The sequence below is a fragment of the Phasianus colchicus genome, chromosome Z (genome assembly GCF_987193195.1).
Source record: "Phasianus colchicus chromosome Z, bPhaCol1.hap1.1, whole genome shotgun sequence".
Taxonomy (NCBI): Eukaryota; Metazoa; Chordata; class Aves; order Galliformes; family Phasianidae; genus Phasianus; species Phasianus colchicus.
The window spans coordinates 68,353,400-68,373,365 of record NC_143476.1 but is presented as its reverse complement, the minus strand read 5'-3'; the positions used below and the strand labels follow the sequence as shown (position 1 = coordinate 68,373,365).

Sequence of the window (19,966 nt, the reverse complement as noted above, 5' to 3'; positions counted from 1 at the left end):
TCTGCACGCACACACTGTGGGCAATTACAGCATGGATATTTTGGTCCATCATTTACCTCTTAATGAATAGAAAGAAGTACTTCCATTGATTATTTTCTGATCTACACTAGTCTTTAAGAAATCCTCCGATCAACTTACACAAAACAAGAGCCTTGGCAAAGAATACTTTTTGTTTGGGCTCTGAAGAATGCACTCCTTCGCACATGCAGTTAAGTTTAGTTAAGTTGTACTACCTCACGAAAACATACAAGTCACTGAAGTTGGCTAAAAAAGCAAATATATCACTTAAATTTTCCATCAGTGTTAGATGTGGGATAGAAGAAATTATCCTGAAACCTTCCCCATGCGGTATGACAAAGTGCATGAACAACAGGAAGAAGAAAAAAAATCAAACAAAAAGTGAAGTACCATAGCTGTTTTCACAGCCCTAACTTGAACATGGTGGCAAGAACTTGAGGGTTTTATTTGGCCTTAAACAGAAGCCTGCGCACCCAGCATTCATGCTGTGATTTCACGCTGTGATTTTTCTATCGTTTACATGCCAGCTTTCAAAAGCCTTGCCTGCTCTCAGATGTGTAGGAACAGCACATGACTTACTCAAACAGCGTAGGACTTCCCAAAGTTTTACAATAACAGTTAAATCTTCCAAACACCAACCAAAAAATGAATCAGTGTCTTTCCACCTCCAAAGCTGCTGTCACAGGTTCTTTTCAACAGTAACTTCATAGGGATCCCTTGAACAAGATAGAAATCTACTCCTTCCTGCACAGCTCAGCCCTAAGCCTTCCTTTGCCATCACCAACAGGACAGATGTGGAAGTTCTGGTTGGTGACATGCAGGGAACCCTCTCTCAACATCCGCCTGCAGCATGCTTCCCTATTCCTTGATAAGATGCCTACGGTGCCCTGTTGATTCTGCTACTACTGATACCTTAACAAGGCTCCTTCAGGTTACATTAGTATTAACCAGGAACACACACAGTGCAGAATGAGGCTGTCTGATCTGACAGGCAGCTAGGCTTATGGATGGCGTACAAAGGCAAGTTTGCTTCTGAGTCTCTCCACAGATCACCTAAGTTGCAACAGAGAAAGTATAGCAGAAATGAAAGTTCCATGTGCTATCGTGGTGAAGCTGAACTTAAAACTGCACCAATGTGCGGGTGTCAGAGCCCTGAACTAGCTTCAAACTGGTCACTTCTCTATTAGAAACAAAAGCTTCCTTTTACAAGAGGGTACAGCCTAAAACAAAAGGAAAGCTTAGGAAAGAGCTGGTTTTGAAATGACTGTACTATTAGCTTCAGTGCGTGTTATACATTAAGTGCTATACAGTTTTGTGCCCCCAAAAAAAAACAAAGGTCGCATCCATCATTACTCAGCCGCATGATCTGACAACTATACAGAAAGAGCAGTGACCCATAACATGCAAGAATTACCTCAACATCCCAATGAGCAGGTCAGTGCATGCTGTACAGAAACAGGAGTTCTCTCACAGCAGCACAAAGGTTTCTCTCTCCTTCAGATCTTAATAGTAAAACTTTTCATATGCAAATATTGCTATCCAAGCAATTATTTGGATGGATTGATACTGCTGAGTGAAAACTGCCAGTTGTATGACTATCTGGAACAAAAATGCATTTAATGCAGTAGCCTGCAGTCTGCTAGGTCAAATATATGCCTCCTGATCAATAATTGAGGAATGAGCTATTTCACAGACAGGTATATTACTGCCTATACAGCCAGATAGGATTCTTCCTAAGAATTTAATCTCATGAAGCATCATACTTTTAAACATTTGGCCTTTACAGAGCTGATGCTTGCTGCTCTATTAAACACAGGGCATAGAGAGGGGAGAGAGAACCCTAAGTTCATAATCTACCCGATATCAGTGGGCTGCTGCTGTGTGAACAATGGTTTATGATGAACCCATGCAGACCAGGTTACCAGGAAGCTGCTTGTAGTCAGCTAGTCATACAGACGTATTACAATTTTACACATTTGCTTCTAAGCACAGAACTTAAGACTTTCTTTCTTGTTTTTTTCTGAAAACAAAGCGTTTGAATTGCACTGATTCACCCATGAGCTCCCAAGACTGCACAGGTACTACTGCCTAAACACAAAGAAATAGCAGTGGGCAGCCTGGCCAATCCTCTTTCTATGTCGAGCCTTCATATCATATCTCCAGGGTGGGCTCTAAAGCCAACATCCCTGGTCCCTCTGTCCTGACAAATGGCACATCTAGACTTTTCTGTAGTGTAATGGTACCACAGAGCTGTTAGCTTTAGCTGAACCAGTTAAGTGTTTCAGGGCTTGACCTTTTAAGCATATTAAACTGCATGTGCATTTTCTCACAACAGCTTCCAACTGTGATCTCATCAGTGACCAATACTGCAAATAGCCATTGTAAACCAATTTAATAAAACCTGCTACAATGTAGGAGCAGGTTTTGAAGTCTAAAATGGATGGTTTGATTTTCTATAGTAAAAATAAATCCTCATTCTTCTCCAGTTCCAGATTTCTCAGAAGAAACTCCCACAGTAGTTTTTCTTCCCTGTCTTCATTGTCCTTTCATTTCAGTGTTTCATAGAGTTCTTGTCCTGACTAATGGATGAGTGAAAAAAGTAAAGAAGCAATGCTGGCAGGTATGATTATGAAATTGCAGTAGATGCTGTAAAAACTGTTCAGTTTCATGCAGAGAGGCAAGATGAGGTATCCCATAGTGCAAATTCAAGCTTAGTACTAGAAGTTACAATTTCCAAGAAGCCAAGAAAAATAGTGCTTGCTTAATTATGGATGACTATAACCCTCATCAGTCATAACAGAGTTTTACTGTAAACTCAACTTGCATTATTGCCAAAGCTCCAATAATAACTTAAAAACCCTCAGATCCATATTCTCATTCACAGACAGGTAAATGCATAACTGCACAGAAACAAGCAGCAGCAAAAGCCAAACTTGAGGCACAATCTGAGATAATCTTTGGAAAGGAGGATCTGATGGCAAGCTTTATCTGTTAGAATTTGCCTTATCCAATAAGGCAACAGTGTGCAGCATAGCTGTTACTTATCCCTTACCTTTATCTTTTAAAGGAAAAAAATTCCTAAATGATACTGCAAAGGTATTCATGTAACTACTGGTGAGACTCTGTTCTAAGCATCCATGTTTACATTGCTCGAAGGAAGAAAATCGTTCTTGGGTTTATTCATCTTAGGAATTTAAAGATACTGGAGACTCTTCATTTGCCCTCTATGTTTTCAGTAAGAGATACGTTTTCCATGAAGACAAAGTAATAAACCCAGTTACATATGAAAAATGAAAGCCATTATTTGTCCTCAGATGTGTGATTTTAGGCAGAAAAAAACCTGAATCTAGAAGGACAAAATGTTTTTTTTTCCTCCAGTATGAAATACAACACCCTCTTCAAACATTACTGATCTCTACAGGTACTACAAGCCTACTCATTGTGAGTAAAAAACAATTTCCTACTCTATATACTTATAACAGATGCTGTGCCTAGCACAGAAGGTACTGTTTGCAGAATACGAGCAGCAGAATTCTTGGTTCATGTTAATGAAAACCAGTTTTTATTAAAGCCAGTTACTGTGTAATTAAGTGTGCAGAGGTCTAGAAAGCAGCTAGAAGTAGACATCCACCATTTTAATTAACTTCAGCATTTTGAAATTTTACTATAAAGCAGTATTTTGATTACAAATACTGCCAGAGAGCATAGCTCCTTCCTTAGTATCTTATATAAAGCTATGTTTTGCCTGATTCGTCCGCTATTATTGGTTATTTCTGTATTTATTCCTCTTCAGTATGGGTCAAAATGCACTGTTTGCAAACTGCTGCTTAGCTGTTTCTGCAGCTATTAGGTGAATGAAAAAAATGCCTTGCTTTATCAATTTCAATTGTCATTGCTATCTATAGAGCCATGAATACTAGAAGATGCCTCTCTGAGCATTCAGTTTTACAGGAGGCAAAGGGAAAAAAAAAATTGTAACTACAGATAGACATTAAATAGAAGAGATGCAGTTCTCTCTCCCAGGTTTCACCCAGGAGGGCAATTGCTGCAGCTCTATGCTGTGTTACAGTCCAGGACTCAAAGCACCACCCTGACAGTCCCTGTCCTGCCAGCAGCCTGGGGGATCTGCAGCTGCTTCTCCACTGGCTCGAGTTGTGCCTGAAGCACACAAGGCTGTTAATCTGACAAGGCACAGCTAGCCTTGAAGTGTGGATCAGTCCCATTTTGCCATAGCTTGAATTATGGCTCTGCTACTCTCTCTGAGGTTATGTTGCTTTCTAGCACAGCTGGATTTGTTCAAGCTCTGTTGTTATAAGGAAGATGCTACAGTTGCTGGAGCAGAAAGGTCACATTATCAGTGCTTTTCATTCTTCCTCTATGTCACCAGCTGAGCACCTTCCCCACCTCACACAGCTCCCAGATCACCCCTACTCACATTACTCACTCTACGGGTGAGAAGGGACAGGAGCTGCACTGCTTTAACATACAAACATTCCTGCTAATTTCCCCAGGTTCTCATACAGACTTATGCTAAGGTGTTTCCACACTAGTGATAGCCCCTTCTAGGGCAAAGAATCCCGATGCAACTGAATTATTCCCCCAGAAGCTTGCAGCAAAGGGAAAAATCTTCCTCACTCTCTCTTCCTCAAAGGCCACACCATCCATTTGCCAGCATCCCCAAGCTTCCATCACCACCAGCACCACCCTACCCTCCAAGCAATCTCACCCTCTTCTTTGCCCAAGCAGCCATCCCCCTATGTTGTAAACAAACTCAAACCATGGCAGCAAGCAGCTCCTCCTCTTGCTTATTTAAAAGCAGCTGGTTCATCACCATGCACAGAAGGGCACTCAGCAGCACGGTGCTGCTGCACTCGCTCAACCTGTGACATTTCCCCTCAGCAGTATCACCAGGGAAACACAAGGTCTCCTATACTGCAGCATTCATACACAACTCTCACAGTAGCACTAGCAATTGGCATTAACATTACAAAACTTGAGATCCAGAAATGCTTCCAGGTACTAATAGCCCTGGATTTTCTAGCTAAGTGTTTGATGTGAACCCTGTTACTTGTGAACAAAACTAAGTAGTGCTTGGAATGCCACTAGTAGCACAAATCCCTATGAAAGTAAATAAAAGAAATAGGAGGGAGGTGAGCAGATGCTAACTGAATTCACTAATTGTAAAAATAATATCACATTTGCTCATGAAGTTTCAAGGGTTACTTCAATTACTTATTATTTCCATCTTGTCAGAAGCCAATAGGATGTGTAGTTGCAATCAGCAGAGGAGGAACGTTGGGTAAAAATCAAAGCTTGATTCAGAGTGAAGTTTCCTCACTTCATGGAGATGATCCTCCTCTTAGCATGCCAGGTGGGAGCCTTGCTGCATCCCATTCCCTTCCTCTTGCCAGCACTGATTCTGCAATGACCCCCTGATCAGACTATTCAGCTCACTAAACCACTAGAAAACTAACTCAGCAAAAGATTTCCTGCCACCGTAGCCAGCTGACTCAGCTGACCAGAGGCAATCTCCTGCAACTGCACAGTGGAGGCAGTGGGAGTGCACAGAGCAGAGCCAGTGTCATACTGCCACCAGAGAGGACTGTCACCATAAATACACAAACAGGGAAAACACCCTGCATAAAGAAAGGAAGAAAGAATGAAGGAGGCAACACTTGCCACAGCAAATGGGACAATACAGTGAATAGGAAGATGAAGAAAGAAAGGCTAACTTCTGCAGCAGTGCCTATCGGACAAGTTAAATGGCAGCCAGCTGCCCCCACAGCTGCTCAAAAGGCACCTGTCAGTGCCAGACAGTGACTGAGGAGAACACTGTAGACTCAAAGCCCAGTGCACTCATTTGTTGGTGATTCCTGACTGAAGTACGTGGGTTACTCCATTCTAAGAATTCCAATATTAGCCATCACACTGATGCTTCCCAGGTTTTATATCTTGTATTTCTAATTGTCAGTGTAAAGGTTTCCTTTCGTATATAGGAATTTCTAAGAAAGTCATCCAACTGGAGATTAAGAATAAGATGCGATCAACAGATGCAAAGCAAAGTGGGATGGTTACCAACAGAGCATCACAGATGCAATGGAGCATAACAGCATCTTAGAAAATTCTGTCCTGTCTCTGAGCATGAAGTGTATGTTTACAGATGATAATGGCAGCAGTTTGAGCTACTCCAAAAGCACAAGGATATTCCACCTTACTTTCTTGGTCTGTAATTACAAAAATAATGCTGAATTTGTTTTGAGAATGAAGAATAAATGTGATGGTATAGTTGTGTAGGAGTAATAAATCCCTTGTCCTTGCAGATCAGTGCTGCCACTTCAGAAGAGAAGTAAACACGACTGATGTGTTAGAGGAGTAAGAGAAGGAGTCCTTGTCTTACTGCTCTGCCTGCACTTGCCACACACTACCTCTAAAACACTCAGCTGATACAGATCATTAGCCCAGTAAGATACCAAGTGATGATCTGCCATCTTAGCAATCCAAGTCACTCCACAAAAGTGCTGGCATCAAGAAGGGAAGATAACCATGCAGCCAGGACGATAAACATTTCCCCAGTCTGTCACATGAGCCTGATGCATCTTATGAAACCACAGACCAGGTTTCAGCACCCTGCCCTTGCCTTCATTGAAGCTGGTCACCACAGCAGCTCTGAAGAGATGTTCTTGGCTATTTAACTCTTTCTTTCAAAGAAGCTTTCCATTCTAGGCATTTGTTTCTCATACAGAAATGCTACAAATTCCAACACTAAGTTGATCCAAGAATTGTTTTAAGTATCACAATGTTCAGGAACACAGCATGCCTCAACTTCTTTATTTAAAGGCTGTATGTGGTAATGTTTTCATTTACTTACCTTTTTGCTTCTTCTAAGTGACAGAGGTACTCATAAGCAATGTTCTGACGTCTCCTTTCATCCATCTCCTCTGCTGAAAGCCTTTCATCATCCACAATAGCTGCAAACAGAGACCCATATCAAGTTACACACAAGTCAGGAGTGGTTTAGAACAGTTTTACTGAAAGCCTAAGCAAAGAAGAGAAACTACGACAGCCGTCTGTCCTCCAAGAAAGTGGTCTTTTTTGGCACTCAAACATTTAGACCACTTTTTCTCTTGGAGGGTGAATTCCTCAACTTCCGCCTGCTCAGACCCAGCCAGTCTCACATTTGTCTGCTACCTGATGTGGGGGCAGGAATGAATTCTCAGGCAGGTGGAGCTATGTGTGGGAACTGACAGTTTCAGCTTACACATACTCAGAGGAGTTTGGGGACCACCCAAGTGAGCACTGGTAGAGGAACTGCCCCTTCTGCAGCAGAGATGGAAATAATGCACTGCAAGAATGTCTCAAGGGCAACTTGGGAGCCAGCTGCAGTTTCTGCAAGCTGTTAACCTGCAACAGAACGAGCTGCCTCTCACTGATGGTCCCTGTGATAAGGGCTGTAAGCAAATGAAGGAGCTGTGGTATTCATACTACTGCTGAACCACATCACTTCCTATTAAGGAACCTATTAAGAATGACTCTCTGCACATCTCCCTGATCATTAACAACTACCCCGTGATTGATCTCCCCCTTCGTAGGGAATACAGCCCCTCTTGTGAGCAATTCTTCAGTCCTCCCAGAAGTTCAAATGTTTCCAGTAATTAATATAAAATAATGCCACTACAGTATTGCTAACTTCTGCTTAAGTTTCAATCATAGCATGAGGCTTATGCTTAAGGAAGCCTTCAAAAACCAGTTACCAAAATGACACCCTGTTTGTGCTGGTGCCTGCCAGAAGAGTTTGACTTATCCTCCATCATGTTTCCCAGCCACAATTTCCAAGTCTGTGCCAGAGTTGACTAACCTACTCCTGTGTTTGTGAAGTGGAAAACAGAGTAGACCTTGCTGGAAAGCAAGACTTGTAATCCTACAAGCAAGCTTCTTTACATCTCATCTGAGTGACTGCACAACTGCCATGCTCATACAAGTAAAGGGTGGGTACAGAAACAGGGACAGACACTTTCTGCAGAATCCCACAAACTGAGACCATCAAGAAGTATACTTCATAAAAAACAGATCCTCTCTTGTCCAAATGCACTGTTCAACACTACTTTAGTTGAACTGCCATGAAGACCATGCAAGCCACAAGAAAGTGTTCATCATTTCCCTGATACAACTGCCTCATTTAGTGAGTAACCACTTTCCTGAGCTGATATGAGCAATTTGGGTAAAGGACACCACGGTAAAGTAAGAATCTGTGCTTTACAATGCATATATTGGAAGCTGAACCTAAAGAAAAAATGGGAAGTGATCCCATCTATTTGAAGTTAATGAAAAAAAATAGAGTCAAGTAAGATCACTTCCACTTCATTTTGCAGTAGTGATATTTAAAATACTTCCTTCTCCAAATGGACACCACACCCAGGACAGACCCCTTTTGCTTCAGCACACTAAGAGCCTGTGTTGCCAAGCAGGAATACACTGAGCACACGCTGAGTACACAAGAAATGACAATACTTGCCCACACTGGACTGAAGCTACCATACATTTGTTAATTTATCACATAGTTGCTTTGAGCTTTGTTGTTTCAGTTTCAATCATCACAAGAACTGATATCTCTCATCTTCCTCTGCTTTTAAGATGGGTTCTTCCTAATTACACAGAAGTTTCATGAACTGATAAAACAAATAAATGTCTTGCTCTGAGTCTCTTTCAAGTCTGATATCTCCAATAAACATGACTCATTCTAAAAAGAGCTCTCAGATACTGTAATCAAGTCATTATGAACTGAAACACTAGTGTGGAGGCAAACATGAGGCTCAAGTCATAAAACACTCAACATGGCAAACTGGCTGTGGAGGTCTGCCATCCTCATCACCAGCATGTCCAGGACAGGCTGATCCCACATCCTGTCACTGTTCTGCTGGACAGGAGTCTTGGCTCTATGAGACAAGGGCAGAGTACCAGTGAGCCACATATTCAGTATTAATACACTACTTCATCACCTGTGCCAGTGAGCTCTGGGACCAGTCTTCAGGCAGCACTGCTGACTCAGGGGTACAAGCCCCATGGATGATGACAATTGCCACCCATCAGAGGAGCCCAGCCAATTGCCCTGGCTTGTTATGGCCTGTCAGCTGTGATGTGACAGGTGGTACTGAATCTGACCTTGGTCCTTCTTGAAAGACATGCATCTTTCATTTCTTGTTCTTCTCAGCTCACGCATTCAGTTGCTCCCATCTCTGCCCTCCAAACACAACCTGCTACAATCAATCAAAGCAACATAACAGGTAGCTTATCAGAAAGTGGGAGTGAAAAACCACACAACTTGCTTGATAAACATCATTCTAGGAACTTACCTCAACAACTTTAATACTTTACAATCCAGTCTGAGAGCTACATATCCACAGGTCCCTCCCATCCTCAACAAGAACATACCAGAGGGAGCAGACCTGGCCAACTTCAAATTCTTCATTAAAATTTTTTGAGAAGATCAACTCATAAGGTGGCGGAAGGCAATGACAGATAGTATGGGACTGCTGTAGTCACTCTGCTTAGAGAACCTTTCAGCAGTGAGGGAAAAGGATAAAAGTAGAACACAAGTAGCTGATAGACACTGAAAAGTAAATAACAGATCTCTTCTAGAAGAGGTACTGTATCAGCAGCTCAGGGGTTAGGAAGCCAGGCATCCTTCCTGACAGGTCAAAGCATCTGGTTATGCGCCGAAAGTGAGCTCCAAATAATCATAGTACAGGGAGTGCCAACCCTATACTGCTTATGCTAGGAAAAGTCTCATGCAATACCACCATCTGATAAGATCCATTTTATGCTTTCTCTCTCCAGCACATGCTGGCTTCGGAGCAACAGCGCTTCCGCATCAAACAAATTATTGCAGACACTTTTAGTAACAGCAATGATAACCCTCAGGATAAAGGCAGCACCAGTATTAAACTGCAGAGGAAATTAATTTGAAGGCTTTCAAAATAACAGATCCTTAAGGTTTACTGTACTGTAGTACTTGTTTGGCAAAGGCTTTGGTCTCTGACTATAGATTCCAGCATAAATCTTTGGGTATGCCCATCCACACAAAGTTCAACACAGAGATGATGCTGGTTTTAGAACAGAGAACTCAGGTCTCTCTGCAAAACAAGGCACTTATCAGTCAGAAGATAGGGAAGAATTATGAAATAATAAATGCATTCTGCTTTATCAGTAGGTTCTTGACAGTGCTGAACTGAAATGAAAAGATTGCTATTATTAAGGACGTTACTGGGACAGAGTAAACAGGGCTGTGTTTCACCTGGAGACCTCCAGCTCACTGGTATGGCCAAGCAGGATCTGGACAGACCCAAAATGTTACTGCTGAAAAGAGCAAAATGACACAGAACAATGCTCACTATATAGGAGCTATCCTGGAAAAAATATATATCTAAAAATCACACCCTATGATTCAGTATGCCAGCCCGTGGATTTTGGATTTGGAATTCAGAAAAACATCACAACTATTTCCTCTAAGAGAGAATGTTATGAATATATGGACAAATACCAGTACAGTGCTTAAAAGCTTTGTTTCGTCTCATTTAAGATGTTGCTACTTCATCAGCCAGCAATTATTACATACAAAAAGGAATGCTTAGTCAGATTCCCTCATTAGAGACTCCTACCTCAAAAAACAGTGAAGGAAGAGTGTGCAGGAAGCATGGGGCAACCAGCAGCATTAAAGCTCAAATTGTCACAGTTTTCAACAAAAATGAACAAATAGACTTGCTGTGGCACACAATATGATACAACAATTGTCTAAGCAAACTCTTCCCACAATTACTTCAGTTGATTCAATGGAAAATAAAGTGGTATTCTAAGAACTATATGATATATTCTCCTTCTACACATTTCCTCCACTTCTCAAGTCTGTTTACACAGGACTATTCTGAGTTAAGACTTCCATCATCTGACATATTGCAGCTTTCACCTTTATTTAAAATATTTTGGTATGGTGTAGCACCTCCATGGAATAGTAGACGAAACATGTTTCAGGTCTGGGGATTGCAAGAATTCCTTCTGATGCTCTCTGATACAAGGACAGCTACTCCCAAAGTGCCATGTGCACCTACATGTGATGTGTCACAAGAAACTTTTTCTGTCTGACTCAGCATGAAATAGAGAGCACTTAAATGCTTTTAGATTGAATTTAGTGAGCTGTCAAATGTTACCACTGCTTACAAAGCCTCAATACAGTTACTGAAATCTGTGACAGGATTAGGTGCACAGGGGCCATAATCTCGAACAACAGCACCTGGAAAGAGATGCAGAATTTCAGGTTCCCGTTTGCTCAGCTTACACAAGAATTTCAAGAGTTCCACAACTGCTAGTTATGCAAATATTGCCCTCTTATTATAACCATGACAAAGATTTTGAAAGTCCCAGGGTTAGATATAATCTGCATTAGCACTGAGTTTACCATATTTTTCACATCAGTGTCTCTATACTTGATATGACAGCAAATAAGATGTTTTTACAGGTCTAATCCACAGTGACTTTCAATTTTCCCCATGGATACACAATTTTACTTTTAAATTAAGCCAGCATCAAACCTTCTATAAAGGAACTAAAGAGCATACAGGAAAAAACTAAGTTTAGTTTTAACTTTTGAATGTAAACTTACGGAATCATTTACAAGAAATTTCAAGTTGTTCTAGTATAGCAATTTCCAAAACAGAAAGTTTTTATATATATTTTTTTTAATGAGGCTGGGAAAAGTATTATCATAACACATACAGCACCTGATAAGGCTTCCTGGTCATTCATTCATACTTAGATATGATTGTCAGCAATATCTCAGGAACTGCACATGGCTACTTACAGAAGGTAGGTCCTTTAACAAGACATTTGCCACAAGCATACCAGAAGACTTCTCATACTGATGAAGGCAAAGAAGAGGATCTTAATTGCCTGTGCCAATTCCTCACAGGTTCCTGCCACCAAAGACATTTTCCCATAGAAAGTGAGAAATGAGCAAGGAAGACAGTGACTTTTGGCACCATAACAGCGATCAGTACAGGACAGAGAATCATACAAAGGCTTGGGTTGGAAGGGATCTCAAGGATCATCAAGCTCCAACCCCACTGCTGCAGGCAGGGCCACCAACCTCCACATTTCCCATACAGTATAGTACCTCAAAAATCCTCTTACAGTAACAAGAAGAGTTAGTAAGTTTGGAACTGAGGGAGAAGGAAAGGAGATATAACAAACTACAATGAAATGCTAGAATAAAGGTTTTGGACCAGAGTATTTGTTGAATATCATCTACATCTCATTTCACAGTACCAGTTGTGTGCTATCCCAAGAGCCGTGTAAAGCAGATGGCAATAGAAGGCTCACAGTCCTTGCTCAATGGCAGGAAGTTCTGCAAATTCTATATCCCCTCCTCACATCTTCCTGCCTCCTCTGCCCAAGTCTATCTCCATATCATGAGCACTAGTGCACTGGCAGGTGTCTAACAAAACAAAGCCAAGATCCCCTTGCACAAAACCTCCAAAGTGATGCTTTGTTCTGGTAAATTCAGAGCCAGGTACAAAAGCAGTGATGAGCAGACTCCAGGCAGCTTTCCATTTGCAGCTGTCTGCACCATGAAAATCTCTAAACATGACGCATCAGTATTGGAGCTTCAAGAAAAAACTTAATGTATTTTAGATCAAGGTTAATGCTACAATCTTAGGTTATAGGATTAAGTAGTTGTATATCATCCAAAACATGAATGATCTAGTCCAATGAATTTAGTTTCATCTTTTATTTCTGTTAAAATTTGTACTTCGAGGTAGACAGGACTGTCTCTGCATAGACCACCATGGCTCAGTGGTTGCTCCTGGAGCTACCTTAGCAAATGGGGCACCAGCCAGCCCTCGTAACTGGAGCAGGCTTGTGAAGTGGCCATACTTTGACCAGGTTCACTGTTACCCGAGCTTACAGTGTTTCCAGGCTGCTGAAAAAAAACATACGGACAGGTTTACACACACAGCTGTTGGAAAAACACTACTCAAAGCTACAGCGGCAGACAGAATTTCCTCCTGAGCCTCTTTTCCCAAATACCAAATCACAAGTATCTAGTGCCACAGTATACAGACTGTGCAGAGGAAAATATGCCACCTAAAACTGACCAGAGATCATTCAAAAGGTCACCAAGGAAAAACCTTTTACAAAACCAAATGTATATTACAGGAGTTCTGTTAGGGCATTCAGTACCTACAGGACTGCTATTGTGTTGGAAGATATTTCTCTTCAGTAGAGAAATCTAATGTTATGGTCAGGACAGCCTTCTATAGACTTCCTCTTCCAAAGAACACAGTTGCAAACAGCTAGAACATGTCTCAGCAATACAACCAGATGGCCTGAACGTTCCTTCTATGGCTCCAGTTAAGGAAGTTGAGTCAGTTTGCTGAACATCTGCTCCAGAAAGGGCACTGAACAGAAAGTAAAGCAATCAAAATTTACCACAGTTGTGAATATGGATGACAGTTTTGCCAGAGACAGTAGACTAACACACCTGATTAAATTATGAGGCCCTTCAGTATGGAACTTCTATTTTTCCCCTTCAATAACTGCTTTCTCCTTCCCTCAGAAAAGACTGTGGATTTCTTAATCTAGTTATTACATTGTCTGAAGCATGGAGGCTCAGATTTTCATACACAAATACCCATCTTCCAGACAGACAATCTCACAAATCTGTTATGCAGGATCTACTGGGTCACTGTTCTGGACCATATTTCACTGCTAGATATTACATAGAGAAAAATGAAACACCATTTCACCATTTTTACTACAGTAAGTCCAGTAAAATGACATCTTGATGCAAAATTAAGTGTTTGCTAAACCACTCCTTCCCTGGAGTTTTCTTGTGGAGACTTATGCCTGTCCATTCACCCTCCCAGAGACATTTTCCCCTTACTTCTCTGACAAAAGGACTCTGTCTTCTGTATCTCATACCACAAAGTCCAATCACATCCACTTACAGAAATGAAGTACTATTTCAATTCACGAACCTTAGTGGTATCATACAAAGGGTCTGTGATGCAACAGCAACCACAACCCATGCTTCTGGAGCCAAGTATCAAAACTGTTAGATTTCATGGAGTCTGTCAAATGTTGACCCTGGCAGAGGGCTGACCGACTCCTGGGACACGTCTTTAACGATACAGATGCAAGATGAATTTGGCACTCAGCAAGTAATCGTATGCACAGCTAAGACACTTTATGTTCATTTTGCATGTAGTTATATTTAACCTTTAGTCTACTTTCAACATCAAGCTTTCTGCAGTACAATAAAGGGTCACTATAGTAAAGGCAATAGACAGGTAGTTCTATCTTTATCTTACTATACAATGATACCAGAGTGTAGACATCTCCTGCCTGCTAAGGTACTTTAACTCATGCACTAAAATAAAACTCACTGTATTTTAACTTCAGTGTATTTGTTCTATCTGCTTGGAGGAACAAGGAGGGAGACAGAACGTGAGTCTGAAGGAAAATCTAACCCTAACCAATTTCAGTTAGCTTCAAAGCAAATGTTGTCATCTAAAATTATAAACATGAAATGCAGCTTTTAAGCCTGCCTGTTGCCAGCTGCTTCTACCAACATTTAACTGCCAGCCTCATCATTTGTAGAAATATCTCAGGTGACTCCTTATTAAAGCTGTTTATCTCTGTACATTTCACTAGCTGGTCATCTCAATGCAACTCTTATCCCCAAGATTCAGATACTCAGGGTACCTTTAAAACTGTTAGCTTCTTTCTGTGAACTATCTAGTCAACCTTGAAACTGTTTGCTGATACCTACTTGGTCTACATTACTGTAATAAAGTTGCAAGCCTTAAGACCTCAGGCTGATGGAAACGAAAAGGCACTGAACACCAATTACAAGTTATTTCTTCCCCCGGCAGGTCATCCCATCTTCACCTAGATGGTCATTAACAAAGTCAAGCTTGAAAAAAGCTTGGGAAAATCTAAACTGTTAAGGAGTTAGTCAGGTTGAAAGGCGTGTTAAATTTCTACACAGAGCAAGCATGGTGTTTTTCATGTGGGCTTTTAAATAAGGCATGTTAAAAAAAACAGTTAAGATTCTCACTGGGGGCTCAAGGCATTTGAAATATAACATATTCCAGCAGGAATTTCTGACAGGCTTTCCTTCTCCAGAGGTAAATTCATGAGGAATCAGTCATTAAAGTGTGAAAGGTTCCTCTGTCAGTTTCATGTATTCACTGCTTTCTTAAACTTGGGAGTTGAATTCCATGTATTTTGACACATTTGCTCTGTTCATTTCACTAGAATTACTTTAAATGTTTGCTTTTTTATTAGCAATATACATTAACAGTCTTCATTAAAGTAGCTAAAATTTTGCAATATGGATTAATTTTCCTTACCTACCTATTCAATTTAACACAAAATATAAAAGCAATAATGAAAAATCGTTTAATATTGCCAGGCTAGCAAAATGAGCAGCTCAGCTGTGAACGGCACAGCAAAATGTTAGTGTCTACAGCAAAAAGAGACATACATCTGCTGAGCCCCAGAGGCATGTTTCACTATATTTAGACGCTGTATCACCTGCAGCCACAACTCCACCCATAAATGTTTGCGGATGAACATAAGGCATTGCAGAGCAGAAGAACAGGAAAGACTAGAGGCTGTCGGAGGGAAAAGACAGAGCACAGACTGAACTAACTCACTGCAGTGACAACAGGGAGCCTGGATTCAGGATTGTCCACCCCTCCGTGTGCACATGTTGAGTTTCCCTATGGCTCTACCACTCCTGTGGCTGTCAGTTTAGATGCTCTACTCTAGAAATAGCTAAGGTCACTCTAACAAAGTTGTTTGAGATGTCTTAGTTCTCTGAAGGGAACAGAAAAAAAGTACTACGCTTACTGTGGCAACAGGGTATCCTAGAGCCTGAAGAAGCCAGAGATTACTGACAGGAGTCATTGATGCTTCACCAAATTGCAAGCTAGTTGAAACCTAGTTTTGGTCACTATCATTATTACACAGGAGAATTTCAAAACACTGCTTGCCATTTAAATGATCACTAATTGAGATAACTCCCTGTTATCCATATCATTGGTTTTGGTCTTTCAAGTGTCAAAAATCTGATTCACATGACAGTCTGAGACCACAACTGCAATTTCAGGTGCACTTGTAATAAAGGCCTTCTGCCCAGCAGCTGCTCTTGGCTATGAGCATGGGGAGAGACAAAAATAGGAGCAGGGGAGGGGAGAGAGAAGAAGGAAAAAGCTCTTTTTACCTCCTAAAAAAGACCCAGAACAATAGCCTGTTTGAGAGGGAAAAGCTAGAAAACTGATTCAGTGTTCAGATCATTGGGAGTTTAACATCAGAAAGCGTCCCACCAGAAAACTCACACTGCAGGCAGAAGAAAATGTGATTAGACATAGGTCAAAGAACAGAAAAGATGACAAGCAGGAAAGAGCAAGAAAGAGATGCTCTGCAGAGAAAACTAAGTCTGAGTAACTGAGTAACACAGACAAGAGTTGCATGAGCCTCAGCATCTGAACTGTAAGACCCGGGAGGTCAGAAACACTTTCCTAAATAAAGCCAGAAGCAAAAACATCACTTAAGCACGGGGTAATTCTTGAGAAAGACTGTACTATAGAGACACTCAGTCCTGACATCTGGACTTCAGGGCTCTTTTGACAATTCACTGTCCCCTGCTCTTTTCCATGCTGTCAGGCTGCTGCAGAGTCCATCCTCTATCAAGGTCTAAAATACTGTTTCATTCTCTCTGCACTCAAAGGGCATCCAGAAAACACCTGAATATTCAAAGTGTTTGTTTTTTTTTTTTTAAACTTTAAGATAGAAACACTTACATTAATAAAAATAGAAAAACATGCATGTCATGAGATTGGCAGCCTTAAACTTGGAGAACACATCTGTTTTGCTTTCCCTTCCTAAATACTTGCTAGAGTCTCAATATCTTTGAAGTTTGTAGTTTCAATTTTTTTTTTTTTAAATCTATAAGCACACAGCAGCTTTTTAGATGTCAGTAGGTAAGAGGAGAAAACCTTAAGAAGTAGAGATAACATAGCTGAGCCAATTTAATTTGCATCTACAGAATTAATTGACCCATAGAATTAAATTGAAAAGTTTTAATATAAAAATGGCCTACAAATCACAGGAAAGTAATGACATGGTACAGAACATCAATAGATAGACACGGTAACAAGTTCTGGCAATTAGGGATCCCTCTGCACCTAGTAACAGAGACAAGTTAGCTCTTGCCATGCTCCCAGCTCTCCAGGAAGGGCAGCTCAGCTGTCCGCAAAACAATTCACAGACCACAATGCACTTGGCTGTTTCTCCAGCCGAGGTGACCCAGCATGAGCAGGAACCAGCAGAAAAAAAGGAGGACAGAGGTACAGCATAAGGGCTCACAAACCCAGACCCCACCCTAGAAACTTGTCACTGACTGTGCCAGTCCATCCAGGTACAGTAAGGCAGGAGAGACATTCTTTGTTCCTGCCTCATAGGTGAGATGATAGGTTCTTGAAGGTAGAGGACAAACATGCTGTACCCACGCAGGTAAGCACTTCAAAGGCAGTGCCATATCAGTAATGGCCTCATCTATCACCCGCAGACTGCCTGTCTGCCTCTGCTACACAGTGAGCAACCAGAGCCTGCATAGTTATCAGGACCAGCAGTGCTGGCTCCAGTTAATCCTCTCCCAGGGCTTCCTTGCTGCTGGGTACCAGTCACAGGCAAGCACTGCTTGTACACCAATTGCCCATGCTGCACCTAGGGACTTCTCCAAGTGATCTGACCCTTATTTCTCGCTGAAATGCATGCCCTGAAATAAGAATTGAGTTTTCCCAGGGTTTAAAACTGAGGGAGTGAACTGAAGCACTAACAGTCTAAAAGCCTTACCTCAGCTCTCACAATAAGGTTAGAAAAGAGCAAACAAAACCCCACCCTTTCGCTCAACAGGTCTATGGCCTAAATACTGGGAGTCAGAACTACTTTGAGTGACAAAGACACAACTACCATTGCTCACTGCATGGTCATCAGATCTGAAGTGGGCCAGATGCTCCCCCTTATCAATGAACAGAGCTCTTCCATTTCCACTGCAAGTCACTGACAGCTGCACATACAAGATATGCTTTCACTAAATCATGTGTAGAAACTGGTGGGTGCATGACTGTTAGATTTCCTCTAAACTGATACAAAAATTTTGTCCACCCCTTGTCTTTAACTTTTCAGGTTGCTTGTCTTCACTCCATAATCCACTCAAAAAGATTTGGATTAATGCAGCAAGAGCTGACCTCAGGACAGTCTATTAACTGCCCTGAGTGTGTTTCCACTCATGAAAACATTGCAGTGACAATGTAAAATGTCAGTTGTGAATAAAATTGCGAGAGAGTATCAGGAGATACACCTCAAAACAAAAACATTCTGCTTGAAATAGCAGAACAGAGACTGCTAAAACACAGGAAGCACATTTAGCATTCATCACTGTTGTGGCAACATAGCACAAGCAATGCACATAAATAAAACATTTTGAACTGTTAGCTCTCAGGTTTTGAATTCTCCACCCAGCATGGGAAATCACATCTGCATGGGCTCAGTGCTGACTTTTGTCATCTCTTGCATAGCTGCAGTCCACTCCCTTTGCAGAAGCACTGCTTCAAAATGTTGCACTTTCACTACAGCTTTAGCAGTTTGCTCCTCCGAGCTTTGTGCTGGTTTCTCACTCATACCACCTATTGTCATCCCCCTTACTACAAGGCACTTAACCGCTTTAGGGATCAAAGTAGTCTGAAAAATAACTGCTCCATCACAACTGCTAATACTAAATGGAAGCTCCTTCTGCAGAGACCCACTATCACAACACAGCTTTTTATCTCACTATCAGTTTTTCAGCTTTTGCTAGACTGCAAATTAACTGCTGTCATGAGTGAGCCGAAGGAAAACACTTCTTCCAAAGAGGCAACAGTTTCCATGCAGATGATCAGGTTCCAAGAAAGCCTGTTTTATGACTTTATCACAATTGTAGACTTTACATACAAATTCTGCTATTGCTCTAGGAACCCAAACACTTTGATTGCTTTTTTCTTCATCCATCCAGAGGTCTTAGACACACCCCTCATCAAACTGCATTTTCAGCCTGCACAGCAGCACTTCATTGCTGGTCCTCGGCCTACTGCCATAGTTTCGAATAAAGAAATAGGCAAATGTTACAGAAATTCAGTTTTATCAGAAGTGTCTCTAAATATCTGTGGAGGTACTTACTTTTGTTCAAATGTGACAAAAAAAAGGAGAAATTACCAAGTGTTGTTGCCATGGTCCAGTGTTGTGGAAAACAGCACCCATTATTTTGCTTTTTTACTGTCCAAAATACTAAAAAAAATAATTACATTCAGTTTGTTTCAAAACAATCCACATCAGTTAAATCTTCAGCAAAATCATGCATTCAGTCTCCCTCCCCACCCCCTGATATGTATCTATCCCCTTTGCATATGATAAAACACGTATAGCTTCTACAGTGTTGCAATGCATTTCCTAAAGATTCGTTATGACCATGGCCAGATGTGATGCAAGCCCAGAGGGACAAGCAGTCACATCCTACCGCTGCAGGTAATCTGGCTAACACACACAGACCAGGGCTTGTCCATCTCCCTGCCACCACGGACCATAGCACAGCAACAACTGCCCTGCTACGCTCTGAAAAGTGGTATTCAAAACAGCTTGAGCTCAGATACAATGAAATAATGTTTTCTCTGTGCCCGGTTTTGTAAAAACAGCCAAACATATTTCCTGGGTAAACACTCTATCCCGGATTAATTTAAGCATAATTGATGTTCTTTTCAGCACAAATTACACTACCACAAGCCCTGTGCTGCTATTTCAGTGCATTATTTCTTCTGCTACATTGTTTTGAGAGTGTATGGAAATCAAACTTTGT

At 41.3% G+C, this 19,966-nt stretch overlaps 1 protein-coding gene across 7 annotated transcripts in view; it reads right to left on the bottom strand.

Annotated features, from left to right (window-relative positions):
- IQGAP2 (IQ motif containing GTPase activating protein 2) overlaps positions 1-19,966 on the bottom strand; it is a 115,901-nt gene that overhangs the window by 88,637 nt on the left and 7,298 nt on the right. For all 7 annotated transcript variants that reach the window (XM_031610136.2, XM_090132363.1, XM_031610138.2 and 4 more), the window contains exon 2: positions 6,887-6,986. In XM_031610136.2, the coding sequence (XP_031465996.1) occupies positions 6,887-6,986 (100 nt within the window). The remainder of the gene's footprint in view (positions 1-6,886; positions 6,987-19,966) is intronic.